Genomic DNA, 18,987 nt, shown 5'->3' with positions numbered 1-18,987 from the left:
GTAAGGCTGTTGAATCACACACCTGTACCTCGGAAACAAATAATACATTATATGTTAAAAAAAAAAAAAGAAGAAGATAGTAGGAAGGGAAATATGAAGGGGGGAAGTTGGAGGGGGAGACGAACCATGGGAGACTATGGACTCTGAGAAACAAACTGAGGGTTCTAGAGGGGAGAGGGTGGGGGGATGGATTGGCCTGGTGATGGGTATTAAAGAGGGCACGTATTGAATGGAGCACTGGGTGTTATATGCAAACAATGAATCATGGAACACTACATCAAAAAATAATGATGTAATGTATGGTGATTAACATAACATAATAAAATAAAATTTAAAAAAGAAAATAAAATGACTTCTACCCAGGGCACAGAACAGAAGCAGTAGACAAAAATGCCCCTCTCCTAGACTATCCTTAAAGAGATATATTTTCATTCTTTAAAAGCTGCTGCCTGAGAGTCCAGCTTCCAATCTAGATGCTCCATCTAGATGCTGACTGAGAGCCACACATTAACAAAATGAAGGATAAAAATCATATGACCATCTCAATAGATATGGAAAAAGCATTTTAAAATATTCAACATCCATTCATGATGAAAACTCTCAACAAAATGAATATAAAGGAAATGTACCTCAACATAATAAGGGCCACCTATGACAAGCCCACACCTAACATCACACTCAACAGTGACCAGATGAAACCTTTTCCTCTAAGATGAAGAACAAAAACAAGGATGCCCATTCTTACCATTTTTTTCAACATGCTACTGGAAATCCTAGTCAGAGAAATTAGGCAAGAAAAATAAAGAAAGACATCAGTCAATGTGATATAACACATCAAGAGAAAGGATAAAGACCGTATGATCATTTCAATAGACACAGAAAAAGCATTTGACAAAGTATAACATCCATTCATGATAAAAACCCTCTGCAAAGTAGGTTTAGAGGGAATATACCTCAATATAATAAAGGCCATATATGAAAAACCCACAGCTAACATCATACTCAATGGGGAAAAACTGAAAGCTTTCTCCCTAAGATCAGGGACAAGATAAGGATGTCCATTCTCACCACTTTTATTCAACATGGTACTGGAAGTCCTAGCCACAGCAATTAGACAACAAAAAGGAATGAAAGGCATCCATATTGGTAAGGAAGAAATAAAACTTTCAAAATTTGAAGATGACATGATACTATATATAGAAAACCCAAAAGACACCACCAAAAAACTACTAGAATTGATAAATGAATTCAGTGAGGTCACAGTATACAAAAATCAATGTACAGAAATCCGCTGCACTTCTATACACTAATAATGAAGCGAGAGAAAGAGAAATTAAGAAAGCAATCCCATTTACAATTGCACCAAAAATAATAAGATAACTAGGAATAAACTTAACCAAGGAAGTGAAAGACCTGTATTCTGAAAACTATAAAACACCGATTAAAGAAATTGAAGATGACACAAACAAATGGAAAGACATTCTATGCTCATGGACTGGAAGAACAAATATTGTTAAAATGTCCATACTACCCAAAGCAATCTACACATTTAATGCAATCCCTATCAAGATACCAATAGCATTTTTCACAGAACAAGAACAAATAATCCTAAAATTTGTATGGAGCCACAAAAGATCCCAAATAGCCAAAATAATCTTACAAAAGAAAAACAAAGCTGATGGTATTACAATTCCAGATTTTAAGTTATACTACAAAGCTACAGTAATCAAAACAGTACGATACTGGCATAAAAATAGACACATAGGTCAATGAAACAGAACAGAAAACCCAGAAATGAATCCACAACTATATGGTTAACCAATCTTTGACAAAGCAGGAAAGACTATCCAATGGGAAAGAGACAGGCTCTTCAATAAATGGTGTTGGGAAAACCGGACAGCAATATGCAGAAGAATGAAACTGGACCACTTTCTTACACCATATACAAAAATAAACTCAAAATGGATTAAAGACCTAAATGTGAGGCCTGAAACCATAAAAATCCTAGAAGAGAGCATAAGCAGTAATTTCTCTGACATCAACTGTAGCAATATTTTTCTAGATATGTCTCCTGAGGCAAGGGAAATAAAAGGAAAAATAAAGTATTGGAACTATATGAAAATAAAAAGCTTCTGCACAGCAAAGGAAACAATCAACAAAACTAAAAGGCAACCTACTGAATAGGAGAAGATATTTGCAAATGATATATCTGATAAAAGGGTAGCATCCAGGATATATAAAGAATTTATACACCTCAACATCCAAAAAAAAAAAAAAAACCCACAAATAATGCAATTAAAAACTGGGCAGAAGACATGAAAGATATTTCTCCAAAGAAGACAGACAGACAGACAGACACAGGAAAGTTGCTTAACATCACTCAATATCAGGGAAACACAAATCAAAACTACAATGAAAGACCACCTCACACCTGTCAGAATGGCTGAAATCAAAAATGCAAGAAACAACAGGTGTTGGCAAGGATGTGGAGAAAAAGGAACCTCTTATACTGCTGGTAGGAATGCAAACTGGTGCAGCCACTCTGGAAAATGGTACAGAGATTCCTCAAAAATTTTAAAATAGAACCACCCTACAATCCAACAATTACACCACTGGGTGTTTACCCAAAGAATACAAAAACACTAATGCAAAGGGCTACATGCACCCCTATGTTTACTGCAGCATTGTTGACAACAGCAAACTATGGAAGCAGCCCAAGTGTCCATCAACTGATGAACAGATAAAGAAGATGTGTCACACACACACACACACACAGGAATATTATTCAGTCAAAAAAAAGAATGAAATCTTGTCATTTGCAAAGCCATGGATGAAGCTAGAGAATATAATGCTAAGTGAAATAAGCCAGTCCAAGAAAGACAAATACCATATGATTTCACTTATTTGTGGAATTTAAGAAACAAAGCAAATCATCATAGGGAAAAAACAGAGGCAAACCAAGAAACAGACTCTTAACTACAGAGAACAAACTGATGATTACCAGAGGGGAGGTGGCAGGATGGGTGAAATAGGTGATAGGGATTAAGGAGTACACCTGTCATGATGAGCACTGGGTTACTAAAATAAGAACTTAAAAATAAAAAGAGAAAAATCATAAGAAAGAGAAAATACATTTACAGTACTTACCAAAATAAATCCACATCTGAGTGGACCCATGAAGTTCAAACCCATGTAGTTCAAGGGTTAGCTATATTTGTTGTAAGAATCAGGTCACTAGAAAACCCAGAAATGAACCCACAACCATATGGTCAATTAATCTTTGACAAAGGAGGAAAGAATATCCAATGGGAAAAAGACAGTCTCTTCAATAAATGGTGTTGGGAAAACTGAACAGCAACATGCAAAAGAATGAAACTGGACCACTTTCTTACACCATACACAAAAATAAATTCAAAATAGATGAAAGACCTAAATGTGAGACAGGAAACCATCAAAATCTTAGAGGAGAACACAGACAGTACCCACTCTGACATCAGCTATAGCAACTTCTTACAAGATATGTCTCCTCAGGAAAGGGAAACAAAAGCAACAATAAACTATTGGGACTTCATCAAGATAAAAAACTTCTGGGTAATGGGTTTTAAGGGGGGAACTTGTGTAGAGCACTAGGTGTTACATGTAAGTGATGAATCACTAAATTCTACTCCTGAAACCAGTATTACCCTATATGTTAATTAACTAGAATTTAAATAAAAATTTGAAAAAAATAATAATAATTTGGTAAAGTAAAAAAAAAAAAGATAAAAACCTTCTGCACAACGAAGGAAACAATCAACTAAACTAAAAGGCAACCTTTGGGAGGGGGAGAAGATATTTGTAAATGACATATCTGATAAAGGATTGGCATCCAAAATCTATAAAGAACTTATAAAACTCAACACCCCAAAAACAAATAATCCAGTTTAAAAATGGGCAGAAGGCATGAACAGACATTTTTCCAAAGAGGACATACACATGAAAAGATGTTTGTATTAGGGAAATACAAATCAAAACTACAATGAGACACCACCTCACACCTGTCAGAATAGCTAAAATTAACAACACAGGAAACAACAGGTGTTGGTGAGCATTCAGAGAAAGGGGAACCTTCTTACACTGTTGGTGGGAATGCAAACTGGTGCAGTCACTCTAGAAAACAGTATGGAGTTTCCTCAAAAACTTAAAAATAGAACTACCCTACAATCCAGCAATTACACGACTGGGTATTTACTCAAAGGATACAAAAATACTGATTCTAAGGGACACATGCACCCCAATGTTTACAGCATCATTATAAACAATGGCCAGATTATGGAAAGAGCCCAAATGTCCATCGACTGACGAATGGATAAAGAAGATATGGTATATATACACAATGGAATATTACTCAGCCATAAAAAAAGAAAGAAATCTTGCAATTTGCAATGAGGAGAATGGAGCTAGAGAATGTTATGCTAAGCGAAATAAGTCAGAGAAAGACAAATACCATATGATTTCACTCATATGTGGAATTTAAGAAACAAAACAAATGAACATAGAGGGGAAGAACAGAAAGACAAACCAAGAAACAGACCCTTAACTATAGAGAATAAACTGATGGTTATGAGAGGAGAGGTGGGGGGATGGGTTAAATGGATGATGGGGATTAAGGAGGGTACCTGGGATGAGCACCAGGTATTATATGTAAGGACTGAATCACTAAATTCGACACCTGAAATGAATATTACACTGTATTCTAACTAAATAAAAACTTTTTAAAAATCAGGTCACATTTTTAATGAAGAACATCCCACATTCTAGATTTGGCTGGCTGCATTCTCATGGTATTGTTTAACTTGTCTATCTCCGTCTTTTATGTAAAGTACTAATTATATCTATGGGCTGAATTAGATTCAGGTTTAATTTAGAGGATTGGGCAGAAATATTTCATAGATGATATTGTATACATCCTATTATATCAAATCAGGAAGTACATGATATCTGACTGTTTCACCATCAGCTAAAAAAAAATACAGATGATTATTGCCTAAATCCATTGTTACATTAGGGGTAGCAACAATGGTGATTCTTAAAATTCTGACTTTTTTTTTAATTGAGGTATAACTGGCATACAACTTTATATTAGTTTCAGGTGTATGGTATAATGATTCAGTATGTGTACATATTGCAAAATAATCACCACACTAAATCTAAATTCTAACATTTTTAATACTGGAATTCTTCCATAAAGAAAAACTTACCCTCACCAACTATTCAGTTATCTTATTAAATTGATATAAGAAAGACAAGTTAAATGCTTTAGTTATCAATTTTCAAAATGATGAGTTAGTAAACAAGCAACCTACAGTTATGTCCAATACTTCCTTTTTAAGTTTCATTATAAACTCGTGGATTTCTATATATTTAAGATGTTTCATTCCATTACAGAAAATTCTAATGGAAACTTATGATAAAAAGCATTTTAGACTAGTGGGAAAAGTTTTCAATTAGCAATAATCGCACCCCGGATAAACCTCATTGGCTATGATACTGCCACTGCGCAAAGCTTACACCAGTGGGAAAGGATGGACTAGCTAATAAATAGTGGTGGGTCAATGAACTATCTCTCAGGATAAAGGATATACAGTAGCATACTGGTAAATGCATTCTTTTGGGAAACAAAAGAATGAATAGTTGGAATTTTAGCCTATTAAGCTAGCTCAGTATCTACCAAGTGATATTAAGAGTACATGTAAAAGCACTTAGCATGGTGCCTAGTACAAATGCTTAGTAAGTCATGTATGTGCATGTGGCTGTGTGTGTGGATGTTGTGTGGATGTGTGTATATGTGCATGCCCATACGTGCATGCACAGTGATGTGCTGCTAAATGTTAAAAACTGGCTCCATAGGAAAAGAAATAGTTCTGACTTGTAGTGTTTGTCAATTTCCATTATATAAACACTCCTAGCATAGATGATTTCATGCCACCAATGTAATGCCACTACATCCAGAGTTGGGGACAAACATACACAACTCATTCTCACTAGCCACTGTGAGCTGTCTCCTGCATACCACTGAATATTACCCATAGAGTCATACATTATAAAATTCAATTATTTTGTGTATATGCGAACACATGTTTACATGCATATGTGTGTGCACGTGTCCATATATGCATGTATATAAAACCAAAACACACATAAAAAGACCGGGAGAGATATCCAATGGATGATAGGGTTTTCGCTGGGGGAGGAAATGGTATAGGGTAGGAGGAGAAGGATATATAGAACTTATGTTTTATCGGGGCGCCTGGGTGGCTCAGTTGGTTAAGCGACTGCCTTCGGCTCAGGTCATGATCCTGGAGTCCCAGGATCGAGTCCCACATCAGGCTCCCTGCTCAGGAGGGAGTCTGCTTCTCCCTCTGACCCTCCCCCCTTTCATGTGCTCTCTCTCTCCATCTCTCATTCTCACTCTCTCAAATAAATAAATAAATAAAATCTTTAAAAAAAAAAAAAACTTATGTTTTATCAACTTCACTGACTTGTTTGCCTACTGCTTACGTATTTATTGGGTCAAAATAGGATATTTTATGTTCTCACTAATATTAACATTAAGCTCCAATATGACATAAATAACCAGCTAAATTAGATGTCATATTACACACACACATACACACAACACACACACACAAACACCTTCTAAAAAATACACAACTTACTTTGGCTTCAGTTTCTCCCCTGTGAAGAGTATATAGATGATGGACAGCACTTTGTGATGAAGACCAAGGATGAGTCAGAATTTGGAAGACGTGAAAGTCATGGCCAAGGGTGTCTGTTGTGACTAGAAGCATTCCTGAAAGACACACCAAAAAGAGAGTAAAAATAAAAACAATTATGTATGTGGATGAAATATTTTCACAAAATACTCATTATACTTTAAAGGAAAAAAATTACCAAAGATGTAAAAAACTTCCCCCAGTAAAAAAAATTAAAACACAGCATCTTTTTCCTGTATGAACACAAAACCTTCATGCCACATCAGTATACATCAGTATACATTTAGTAAGGACGCTAACTGTAGTTTTCTGATGTTCCCATATGACTAGGAGAGAAAGGTTTACCAAGAGTTCACAAGCATTTTAAAAACAGCCAATCTGATAACAAAGAATGTGAAAATGACTTCTCTCCATGGAACTAAAACCTGCTCCCACTTTTTACCATTTCTCAAAACCTGAATTTTGAGTTTCAGTTTATCTACTAATACCCTACCTTAATTCACCAGTTTAAAATGTGTCTCTACCCTGGCATAACATTTATCCAAACTGCCTACAGTGTCTCACGGAGCAAGTTTTTAATTTTGACAAAATGTCATAGCGAAGAATTCTTTGCCTAATCCATGGTCACAAATATTTTGTTTTCTTGTCAAAATTTCAGAGTTTTATATTTTAGATATAGGTCTATCATTCATTTTGAGTTAATTTTTGTAAAAAGTATGAGGTGTCACACAAATTAACATTTTTGCAAATGACGTCCAATTGTTCCAGCAAGATTTCTTCTAGAGACTATTCTTTATCCACTGAATTCTTTATCCTTTATTTTTTATCCATTGTCAACTTGTCAAATATCTATGGCTATATCCGCATAGGCCTTTTTCTGGAAGTATTATTCAAGTCCATCAATTTCTGCATCTATGCTTTCATTAATACCACACTTTTTTTTTTTTTAAGATTTTATTTATTTGTCAGAGAGAGAGAGAGGGAACACAAGCAGGGGGAGTGGGAGAGGGAGAAGCAGGCTTCCCGCCAAGCAAGGAGCCCGAAGCAGAACTCAATCCCAGCACCCTGGGATCATGACCTGAGCGGAAGGCAGACGCCCAACCGATTGAGCCACCCAGACGTCCCAATACCCCACTTTCTTGACTATTGTAACTTTATAGTAAATCTTGAGATCAGGTAAGAACCTTTTCAACATTATTTTGGTTATTCCAATTCCTTTCCAAACACAGAATCAGATTTTGTTATAACAAAAATTCCTAGGATATTTTTTGGGAGGATTATATTAAGTCTATAAATCAATTTGAGGGTGATGGACATCTTAACAATATTGAGTCTTCTGATTTATGAACACTTCATATCTCTTGATATGTATCTTCTTTGACTTTTTTTTCTTGTTCAGCACACAAATTGTAAATATATTTTCCTAGACCCATTATAAATGGGACTCTTTATTTTATCTTAATTATCAATTTTTCCGTGCTGGCATATAGAGACATAACTGACATTTTTTTATATTCTGCCAGTTCTAGGAAGGGTTTTTTTAGTAGATTACATGGAATTTTCTTTACAGACTATCATGTAGTATGTGAATAGACATAATTTTATTTCTTCCTTTCCAAATTACATGCCTTTTTTTTCTTTTTCTTCACTTACTACATTTGCTGAGAAAAACAGAACTGGTGAAAGCAATATTCATGCCTTCCAAATTTTAGGAGAAAGTATTCGATCTTCAAGTATGATATTAGCTTTAGGATTTTTCATAAATGCCCTCTATCAACTTGAGGATGTTTCTTTATACTCCTAGTTTGCTGAGAGCTTTTATAATGAACTAATGTTGAATTTTGTCCAGGGTTTTACACCTCTGAAGTGATTACGTGGTTTTCTTCTTTACTTGATTAATATGGTGAATTTTACTAATGAATGATAATGTTAAACAAGCCTTGCATTCCTAGGATAAGCTCCACCTGGTCAAAATCCTTTATTATATGCTGCCAGATTCAATTAGCTAATGTTTTAAGATTTTCATGATGTGTTCCTGAGGGATATTCGTTTGTAGGTGTCTAATCATGTGTCTGTTTTTGGAATCAGGGTAAAGCTAGTCCTGTTGTGAAATGTTCCTTACATTCTTATTTTCTAGAAGAGATTGGGGAAAACTGCTATTATTTCTTACCCTTAGATGTTCAGTAGTATTTGCCAGTGAAACTATGGGGGCCTTTTTGTTGTTGAATGCTCCAAAATCATTTTAATTTCTTTGTAATTTAAATTTTATTACTTTAAAATGGAAATTGGGGTGTTTAATTTAAATGTTCTTGGGTGAATTACTTTAACTCAAGGAAATGGAATTTTTAATATCTGTAGGATCTTTGGTGATGTCCACTTTTTCATTGAGATTATCAATAATTTGCCTTCTCTCTTTTTTCCCTTGGTCATTCTGGCTAGATGTTTTCAAGGAAATCTATTTTGGGTGTCACTGAGTTTTTCTTTTTTCTTTACTTTTTTTTTTTAAGATTTTATTTATTTTTTGACAGAGAGAGAGACAGCAAGAGAGGGAACACAAGCAGGGGGAGTGGGAGACGGAGAAGCAGATTTCCTGCTAAGCAGGGAGCCCGATGTGGGGCTTGATCTCAGGACCCTGAGATCATGACCTGAGGAGAAGGCAGACGCTTAACAACTGAGCCACCCAGATGCCCCAACTGTCATTGATTTTCTTTCAATTTCACTGATTCATCTCCTATATTCCTCCTTCGGGTATTAGTATCTTCTGTTACTATTTCCTTCATTCTCCTTGCTTTAGTTTTATTTGCTCTTTGTTTTTTCAACTTTTTCTTTGTTTAACTCACATGAACACACAACCCTGAGATCAAGACCTGAGCTGAGATGGGCGCCTGGGCGGCTCAGTGGGTTAGGCGACTGCCTTCGGCTCAGGTCATGATCCTGGAGTTCCAGGATCGAGTCCTGCATCGGGCTCCCTGCTCAGCAGGGAGTCTGCTTCTCCCTCTGACCCTCCCCCCTCTCATGTGCTCTCTCTCTGTCTCATTCTCTCTCAGATAAATGAATAAAATCTTAAAAAAAAAAAAAAAAGACTGAGCTGAGATCAGGAGTCAGATGCTTAACCCACTGAGCCACTAAGGCGCACCTTTTTTCAAATTTCTTAAGGTGGAAGCTTAGATTACTGTTTCAGGAACTTTCTTCTTTTTCAGAGTAAGCATATATTGGTATAAATTTCTCTATAAACCTGCTTTAAAATGGAATGAATTCCAAAAATTTGATACTGCCTTTTCATTTGCATTCAGTTCTAAATGTTTTCCAGATATTTCCTCTTTATTCATGGGATATTTAATATGTTGTTGAGTTTTTCCAAGTATTTGGGTATTTTTCAGGTATCTTTCACATACTGAGTTTTAGTTTAATTCCACTACGACAAGAAATTTGTTAAACCTTGTTTCATATCTGAGACTAGATTGCAGTGACTGTTCCACACACACTTGAACACCTGCAGTGTTATAAAGGTCAGTTAATTCAAGTTTATTGAGAGTTGTTAGGATCTTCAATATCCTTACTGATTGATTGCCTACTTTCTTGTTCTACCACTGAATAGAACCAAACATCTCCAGGTATAATTGTGGGTATGTTTATTTTTTTGTTATATAATATGCTCCCTAAATTTTAGACCTTTTTTTTTTTTAAGTCCATACACATTTAGGATTATTAGGACTGCTTGGTGAACTGCCTCTTTCATCGTGATGTCCCATTTTAACCCTGGTATTTTCCTTGTTCTGAAGTCTACTTTTTCTGATACTGATATCATCACTCTAGCTTTGTTCTGATTGGTGCACACATGGTATATACTTTTCCATTCTTTCACTTTTATAATCAATATAATTGTATTTAAAATGATTTTGTTTTAGACAATAATTGAGGTCTAATTTGGGGTTTTCTTAAATTCAATTCTGGACTTTTTAAATTGGTGTCTATAGTTCATTCACATTTAGCCGAACTTACTGGTAGGGTTGAGTTTATAGCTACCGTTTTATTATTTTTTTATTATTTTTCTGATGGTTTCCTTGCTTTTGTTGTTTCTCTGTTCTTGCTTCCTTCCCTTTTCCTAGATAATTTCAATACTTTTAATATCCAATTTTAATTTTTCTATTAACTTTTTAAATCTCTCTCTTTATATTAAATTTCTGTCGGTTGTTCCAGAAACTATAATACACATATCTAAATTTATGTGTGTTTGTTTATATTTTGTCCAGAATTTATATTTGTTTTCTGTGGGAAGAATGGTTTATTAGCTCACTCTGCTCAGCCAAAAGCAGAATCACATTTTTTAACTCTTAAGACTTTTCTCAGTTGAAAAAAAAGATATGAAAGAATATTAAGCGCTAGTGGAAGATAAGGTCGGCATTTAAATGGAAAGACGAAGCATATATGAGTTTGCTATCTACTTGGCTAATATAAGGTACAGCTCTAGTCACTATGTCAAATTAAAAAATACCATACTAGACACCAGTGTCCTGACTACTTCCAAGAGAATACATTTTAGATGATGAAAAGTGTCATTTATTGAGATCTACTTCAAACACATAACAGTTTATACAACATTGCCTCCCATTCTGCACCCAGCTATGGTCATGGGGTCACTCACATACTTTATATTCTTTCCATATTATTGTTGTTATCCAAACAATAAATTTCTAAGGTTGAGCATGAATGCTTAGTTGTCCTTTTGTGGACAATATTTCTTCACTCCTCCTACTTTTTGCTGAGTTATACTAAGTCTGAATTATCACAATTCTGCTACTATGTTTTGATTTTACTTTTCCACGACAAAATGATTTTCTGCACATGAGAAACAATTCAATGGAAACATTCTGACAGGAAAATGATGAACTTATAATACAAATATATGACTCACCTTCTAAAGATAAACTTCATTTCTTTTAGAATCATATCAATATTTTACTCATAATAAGCACTGCAGTAAAAGTCCCTGTTAGCCAAATCAAGACAATTACTGTTTCTCATGTGAATGATAATCACAAATGAATACTTTTCAATTGGTTCCCAGCTTTTCAAACTGACATTAACAACTGTCTAGTTTCTAATATGTAAAACGAATTCAGATTTTTAGAGAAATAGGCCACTGAAAATTTATCTTCATTAGATTCTGTGTATCCTATCTAAAAAGTTTTCTTTTGGGGTGCCTGGGTGGCTCAGTCGGTTAAGTGGCTGCCTTCAGCTCAGGTCATGATCTTGGGCTTCTGAGACTGAGCCTTGTGTAGGGCACCCCACTCAGTGAGGAGTCTGCTTCTCCCTCTCCTTTTGCCCCTCCCCCTGCTCATGCTCACTCACGCACTCTCAAATAAATAAAATCTTTTTTAAAAAGTTTTCTTTTTCCACTTCCCCATGTAAATGTGGCTTCTATAATCCACCAATGAGCTTTTTTTGATAAAATTTTAAAATACTAAAAAAAAAAAAGAAACTGAAAGAGCAGAAAGGAAAGGAAGAAATAAATAACTAGTATAGTACTATACAATCATGTGCTTTCTTTTCATTTATAATTTCCTCTCTTGCACACATTCTGCTGGGAGAAATGACAAGCTTTTTTTTTTTTCCCCAGAACACAATTTAAAAAGCCGATATACATAAAAGGAAAAAGTCGTACAGAGTAGACTGTGGCTTGAGAACTATTTATGCAGCACCAGAAGACTAAACCAGACTCTAGCCTGGCCATAAACTAAACCCACGCCCCAAATGAGGTGCCAAGCCACAAAAAGCATTTGCGTCATCTCGGAATACAAGGAAAAGAAGGGCTTCTAATTATAGGGCCTGGAAGCGGAAGCTTAGAGTGATTAGCTGTTTAGGCACTGCTGTGTGTTTATCTGGAAGCTTCCTCTCCCTCACTCTCAGCCTCAAGTTTGATAGATGAGCGTTAGCATTAGAGGGTGGGGACTGAAGCTGCTGATGGTACATGGCGTTCTCCAAAATCCGAGGTAGCTGGAGACTGAACATTAAGGCTTTTGCGGCCTCATAAGAACATAAATCTTTTCAACTGGGCGTCAGCTGGTTAGCCCAAAAGGCAAAATTAAAGAGGAGCAAACCTCCACTGGGCATATGCTATAAAATCTTGGAAACATGAGTAGGTATGTCTTTTTTACCATATCCTATTTATAACACCTCCCTAATTGTATGGTTCTTTATCACATGCACACATATGAATTGGAAAACAAATTACCAGCTATTCACACTCTCTTCCAAAAAGAGATATAAACACTGATATGCTGGGGTAAACAGAAATCGTTACAGGAATTCAAAATATATCACTCATAAAATAATTTTACATTTTGGTATTAATTCTTGTGAATTTAATACTTCCCCATCAATACCTGTACAGATTAAAAATTAGAAATTATTTAATTCTCTTTTAAAGTTACTAGTCAGATTTGTAAACATAAAAGCAGAAAAACAAAACCTTAGTATTGATCAAAATCTTTTAGGTCTTCAAATTACATAAAACCACAGTAATAACCTATGAAAGTCTGATTAATAAAACCTTTAAAATGAATGTGAATACTTGAAAACAACGGTCTCAAAATTTCCCTGTGGGCAGCATCAATGTTAGCACATTTATGTTCGAAGATGCTGATAATCAAACTCATTGCTGTATTTTTCTACATTTATGGCCCAGGGTATATTAAGTCTTTCTTAAATTTAAGCTCAAAATCACTGTTAAAAGCACTGCGGTACACACTGTCAAACAAACAAAAGACATGATTCATTTTATCCCTTCCTAAAGTTGCATATATCCACAACCAAGATAAATTAGACCAAAATCTCTGACATGGTTCTTACTCATTTGCTCCATGTGGGAAAATCTAAAATCAATAGTTGGTTTTCTAGCTCACTTATTTTATAACTTACTATTTCTATCTTCTTGCGTTTTTAGGAGTTTCAAGTTAAGTGTCCAAACATCTATACTGGAATAATTAATTTGTTTTCTTCCTTTCACTGTGCATCATGTAATATTTAGGATTCTGAAGACATCTTTGGCCATATCCAGTGGATTTTCATATTAAATTTTCTAATACTCATTGTTTTCAATAGTCTTTTCATCCAAGAGACATATACGAAAGTGGTGCATGTCTATGTATTTTTATTTTTCCAAGTGGTTGAATACATTTTTTGTCAGATGCCAAAATAGTTTTTAAGCTTTATTAATCTTCATTAATGTACAATTTATTTACAATAAATATGTACTCATCTTAAAACAGTTTGATGAGTCTGACAAGTACATCATCAAGATAGAGCACATGCGAAAAAAATTCCCGTGTGTCCACTTGCAGTCCATCCCCTCCCCATTGTGTGGCCCCAGGCAACCACTGACTGGCTTTCTGTCATTATGAATTAATACTGCCTACTTTAGAATTCCACGTAAATGGAGTCACACAATATCTTGTTAAACCTACTGCTGTGGGTAATAGTACTACCTTCGTTTATTTATATTACTGGGTAGTATTCCATTATATGGATATATGATCATTTATATATCCATTCAGCAGTTGTTTATAGTTTTTGGCTATTGTGAAACAAACTCCTGTGTGAACATATGTTTTTATTTTTCTTAGGTGAATATGTAGGAGCAGAACTGCTGGCTCATATGCATGTTTCACTTGATAAAAAAAGAAAAAACTGTAAAAATGTTCATCCAAAGTGGCTGTATAATTTTAACTTTCCCATGAGCTCCATAATTCATTAGCATTTGGTACTGTCAGTTTTTTTAAATTTTAATCATCTCAGTGAGTATTTGGTGATTTCTTACGGTTTTAGTACGCCATATTCCTTAATGATCAGTGATGTCGATTAGCTTTCCATGTGTTAAATGGCTATTTGCATATTTTCTTTTGTGACATGATTGTTCAAATCTTTTACCCAACATTTTTAATTGTTTTGTCTTTTCATTACACATGCATACTTACACATATGATCTATGACTATATGACTATATACATATATAACACTTTCTCCCAGTTTATTGCACCCCACCTCATTTACTTGACCATATCTTTCCCAAGGTCCTTAATTTAATGAAGGCCAATTTTATGGTTTGTGTTTTTGGTGCCCTATCTAAAACATCTCTCTATCCCTCCTGGGTCACAAGGATATAATTTTTTTGTTTTCTCTTTGAAGGCTTAGTTTAAGCTTTTAAGTTAAGTCTATAACCAATTTAGAGTTCATTTTTGTGTATGGTATTAAGTAAAAGTTTATTTTTTCCCCACGTGGATATTCCAGTTGTTCCAGTGCCATTGCTGAGACAACTATACTATCCACAGTGAGTTACTTACTATTTTGGTCCCATATCAGGTGACCATGTGCATGTGATCAATTTTTGGATTCTACTCCATCCATCTATAACTATATTTGCCCCAAACCATCCTTTCCAGATTACTATACATTTAGAGTAGGTCACCCACCTCTTTCCAGTTGATTTGACTACGGTAGATCCTTTGAATGTCTATATAATTTTAGAATAAGTTTGTGTTGATTACTTTTGGTTTAACCATTCACTTTTAATAAAGTGAACCATTAGTGGACAATATTAACACAAAACACTAATAGGACATCAAGGCATAAAGTGATTAAATATTTTTATAAAAATATAATTTCTTTCATAACTGAATGATTTTTCTTACCCGACCATACTGTAATACCACAACATGGAGAGTCCTTACAATGGCAAAAATGTAAAATTTTTAGATAAAGTAGAAGAACTGGGAAGGTAAGGAAGTATTGTTTGGGAAGATTAATTTGACTCCTAACTTTATTCAGGAAAACAACGTATCATACAATTTCAGAGTTTTATGACTCTAAGGACCTTAGAAATAGCATGCCTGACTTCAATTAATAGATATGATTACTGAAACCCACAGTGAGAAAACCAAAATTAAAAGTCTAAAAAGTATTAGCTGTTGTTGTCTACTATTAGTACCAATACAACATTACTGACCACAGAGAAGAATTATAAACACAGATACACACACATACAACTATCACAGACAATCACTGCTAAAAGTTCATAATAAAATACATTTCAAATTGAGGCTAATAGGAATTTGGTAGGGGAGAGGGAAAAAAAAGTAAAATATCATGAAAAGCAGAAGACAGAAGGAGAAGTAAAGAGGATATGATACAATGCAGATCAGTCTGCTTGGAACAGATATTTTATGTATTAGGACTACAAAATATAATTTGAAAGGTAAATTTGGAAATTGGGTATTACCAAAGGAATGCCTTCTATGTACTTCAGAGATGTGTAAAACAGAATTTTTTAACTTTTTGGGTAGAGCTTATACAGGGGTGTGTTTGTGTGTGTGCACCAAACTACTTAATATATACTTAATATTCATGCAATCTACATTATGTGAGCTACAGCTCAATAAAAATGAAGACAAACCAAAACAAAAATAAGGGTAGGAGAACAAGATAAAATTGGTGGTTTTATAGAGAGTGAATGAATGGAGAGAGAGAAAAGACAGATGCTAAACAGAGCAGTTAGAAAGTTAAAATCCTGCCCCTATGGGGTAGGGGTGGAGGGGGACACAATAAAACCTAAAAACACAGCAGTCAGAGAGGGATGCATAAGAAATACAGATACATGGTGAGGGGTCAAGAAAGAGGTCAATGAGTCTCAGATGTGCAGCTTGGCCAAATGGGTGGTCAAAGCACCATGAATCATATATTCCAGAGCATACATATGACACTCTAACAGACTTCAGTCAAGGTTTGTTCTAACGGGGGAGATCAGAAACTATGTAACAATAATTATTAGATGAAAAATAAAAGTGTTAATCATTTAGCATTTTTATTTTGGGTATATTTGCAAATAGGTCAAATATTAGCAAATTACCAAGTGTCTCTGGAAATTAGATTTCATTACCTATCTGCACTATTTCAAAACATGACTTCTTAATTACATTTCAGAAAGACTATTTATAAGAACAACCACTGACATACAACAAAGATTACTGGGCACCAAGGTAGGGATTCTTTGTACAACCTCACTCTACATATCTATATAGATAAATGTAATGGCTTCTTAGCCCATCAGAAAGATATGGCTTGTGGTGGCTCAGTCAGTTAAGCGTCTGACTCTTGATTTTCAGCTCATGTCATGATCTCAGGATTGTGAGATCGAGCCCTGTGTCAGGCTCTGCTTGAGGTTCTTTCCCTTTCCCTCTCCTTCTGCTCTCCCCCCGCTCTCTTTTTCTCTCTCACATAAATAAATATCTTAAAAAAAAAAAAAAGAAATGACTTGAATAAAGAGACCAAAAACAACAACCATCAAACGTCCCACAAATCAAAGCTGGGAAAACCAAAAGATCAGTTCATTTTAAATTAAATAATAATTTTATTCTCTTCTATACTGTTGGTACTCTAAATTGTTGTGGGTTTTTTTTTGTAAAACCCATTATATTAATTCTGAATACTGATATGGACTACTGTTTTTACATGTTTCTTTTCATCATCCATTCCAGCACCCAGTCCCCATTCCCATCCCTTCCCATCATAAGTACCCACCCTACTGGGTGTAATGTATGTCCTTTGAAATATATGTATCCTTGAGAAATATTTGCACTGTTTTCAGAACAATGTTCAAAATAATTAACATACGGCGAGAGTATAGACAAATCTGAACCCAGGGAAGGGCCAGAGCATTCTAGAGGAGAGGAAATGGGAAGGGACCACAATTATTCAAGTACTTCACTGCTTAACAACCAGTGAAGTTGTCCTGATAAGCAAAAGTTTAATTCACCGTTGCCTACTTTGCATCTATGTACTTGGCTATAGATATTCTTCTTTACCTTCTTCAAAATTGAATCCTGGATTTCTACTGTTATAGTTACATCTGTTAGAGGTAGTATAGTGTTATAGGTATGTGTGGGTATATATATGTTTGCTTAACATTCTACATAGCATATATATATATATGTATTCACATCTTTCATTAGTGTGTTTAGTGCTAACTGAGCACCTTTGCTTAATTAACTAAAAATATTATGGCAGTCATGGTGGGGAAGGAGAAGGGCTCCTCTTTACTAGTGGACACCAAGGACTCGGGGCTACATTAGGACTTTCATGGGCTCTGGGCATTTTTGCCTTTATGGGCCCCCTCTTCAATGAAAAAATATTTAAAATTATATTTTATGATTACAGTTGCTGGTTTTAAACATATATTAAAGTATCCCATTAGCTTGAAAGTTTTTGTAGGTTTTTTTGCTTTCTTAAACATTTTGGTGGGACCACAATACTAGCGTGGGCCCTAGATATGATGCCTACCTACTATACTTTATGGTAAGTCGAACCTGCAAAGTTACCACTGACTCTCACACGAGTCCTGTGCCACAATGAACATAGAGCAAAGAGAACAAATTCTGCAGGGAGTAATCCATTACATGAGTAAAACACGTCATTTTATGAGATGATGACAGAGGAGAGTAACTACAAATCTAGAATGGAAACAGCTCCTTCTTCGGGGGAAAAAAAATAAAAGCAATAAACTCTTCAAGCTGCATTTGCATTGTTAGTGATACAGTATAAGTGACTGGCAGTAATAAACCAGAAGCTGTCAGATGAGAGGAAAAATCTGAAGCCACATAATTCTGTAAATCTGTGAGGCATTATATATGTTAACAAAAATCAAGATAAGGTATTTTTCTGACCACTCACTGCGATCAATAGGGAAAACTGCAAAAGAAAAAAAAATCCAACCTAAACTTTTTAAATGATTAACCCAAGACCACCATCACCTTTCAATATATAGCATTTAATTAACCAGAAAAATTTCAAGTCTGTTAAAGATGCAGTCAAGCATCCAAAGAGGTACATGTTTAATCTACTTTACTACAGACCCAACATTCATTTTCCTCTTATTAATGGATGGAAAAGCAATTTCCCTGCCAAGGAAGGGCAATTATTTAAAATGTAGATGTGCTGTACTTCACAGCTCTCAGCTGGCAGAAATAACGCCTCTGGAAAACAGATCAATTATTTACCAAACTAAAGACAACAGGTCATTTTAGAAATGTCAGGCTTACTGCAGGGAGTTGAGTATTTCATTATTCTGTTTCTAATTTCCAATTAAACTAATAAAAAATACTTGCCTTCTTTTATGTCAAAGACAATATACTTAATAATATGCCAATCTAGTGTACTTAGTTACAATATGATACAATAT

General features: G+C 34.9%; 1 protein-coding gene and 1 pseudogene across 1 annotated transcript in view; both read right to left on the bottom strand.

Annotated features, from left to right (window-relative positions):
* Positions 1-18,987, bottom strand: part of BCAS3 (BCAS3 microtubule associated cell migration factor) — a 598,955-nt gene that overhangs the window by 382,248 nt on the left and 197,720 nt on the right. Inside the window, 1 exon segment of the mRNA XM_027625284.2 lies at positions 6,699-6,832. Coding sequence (XP_027481085.2) covers positions 6,699-6,832 — 134 coding nt within the window.
* Positions 5,389-5,547, bottom strand: LOC113908410 (annotated as a pseudogene).

The sequence above is a fragment of the Zalophus californianus genome, chromosome 16 (genome assembly GCF_009762305.2).
Source record: "Zalophus californianus isolate mZalCal1 chromosome 16, mZalCal1.pri.v2, whole genome shotgun sequence".
In the NCBI taxonomy this organism is placed as follows: Eukaryota; Metazoa; Chordata; class Mammalia; order Carnivora; family Otariidae; genus Zalophus; species Zalophus californianus.
Note: the sequence above shows the minus strand (reverse complement) of the source record. Positions and strands in the feature narration are given on the sequence as shown.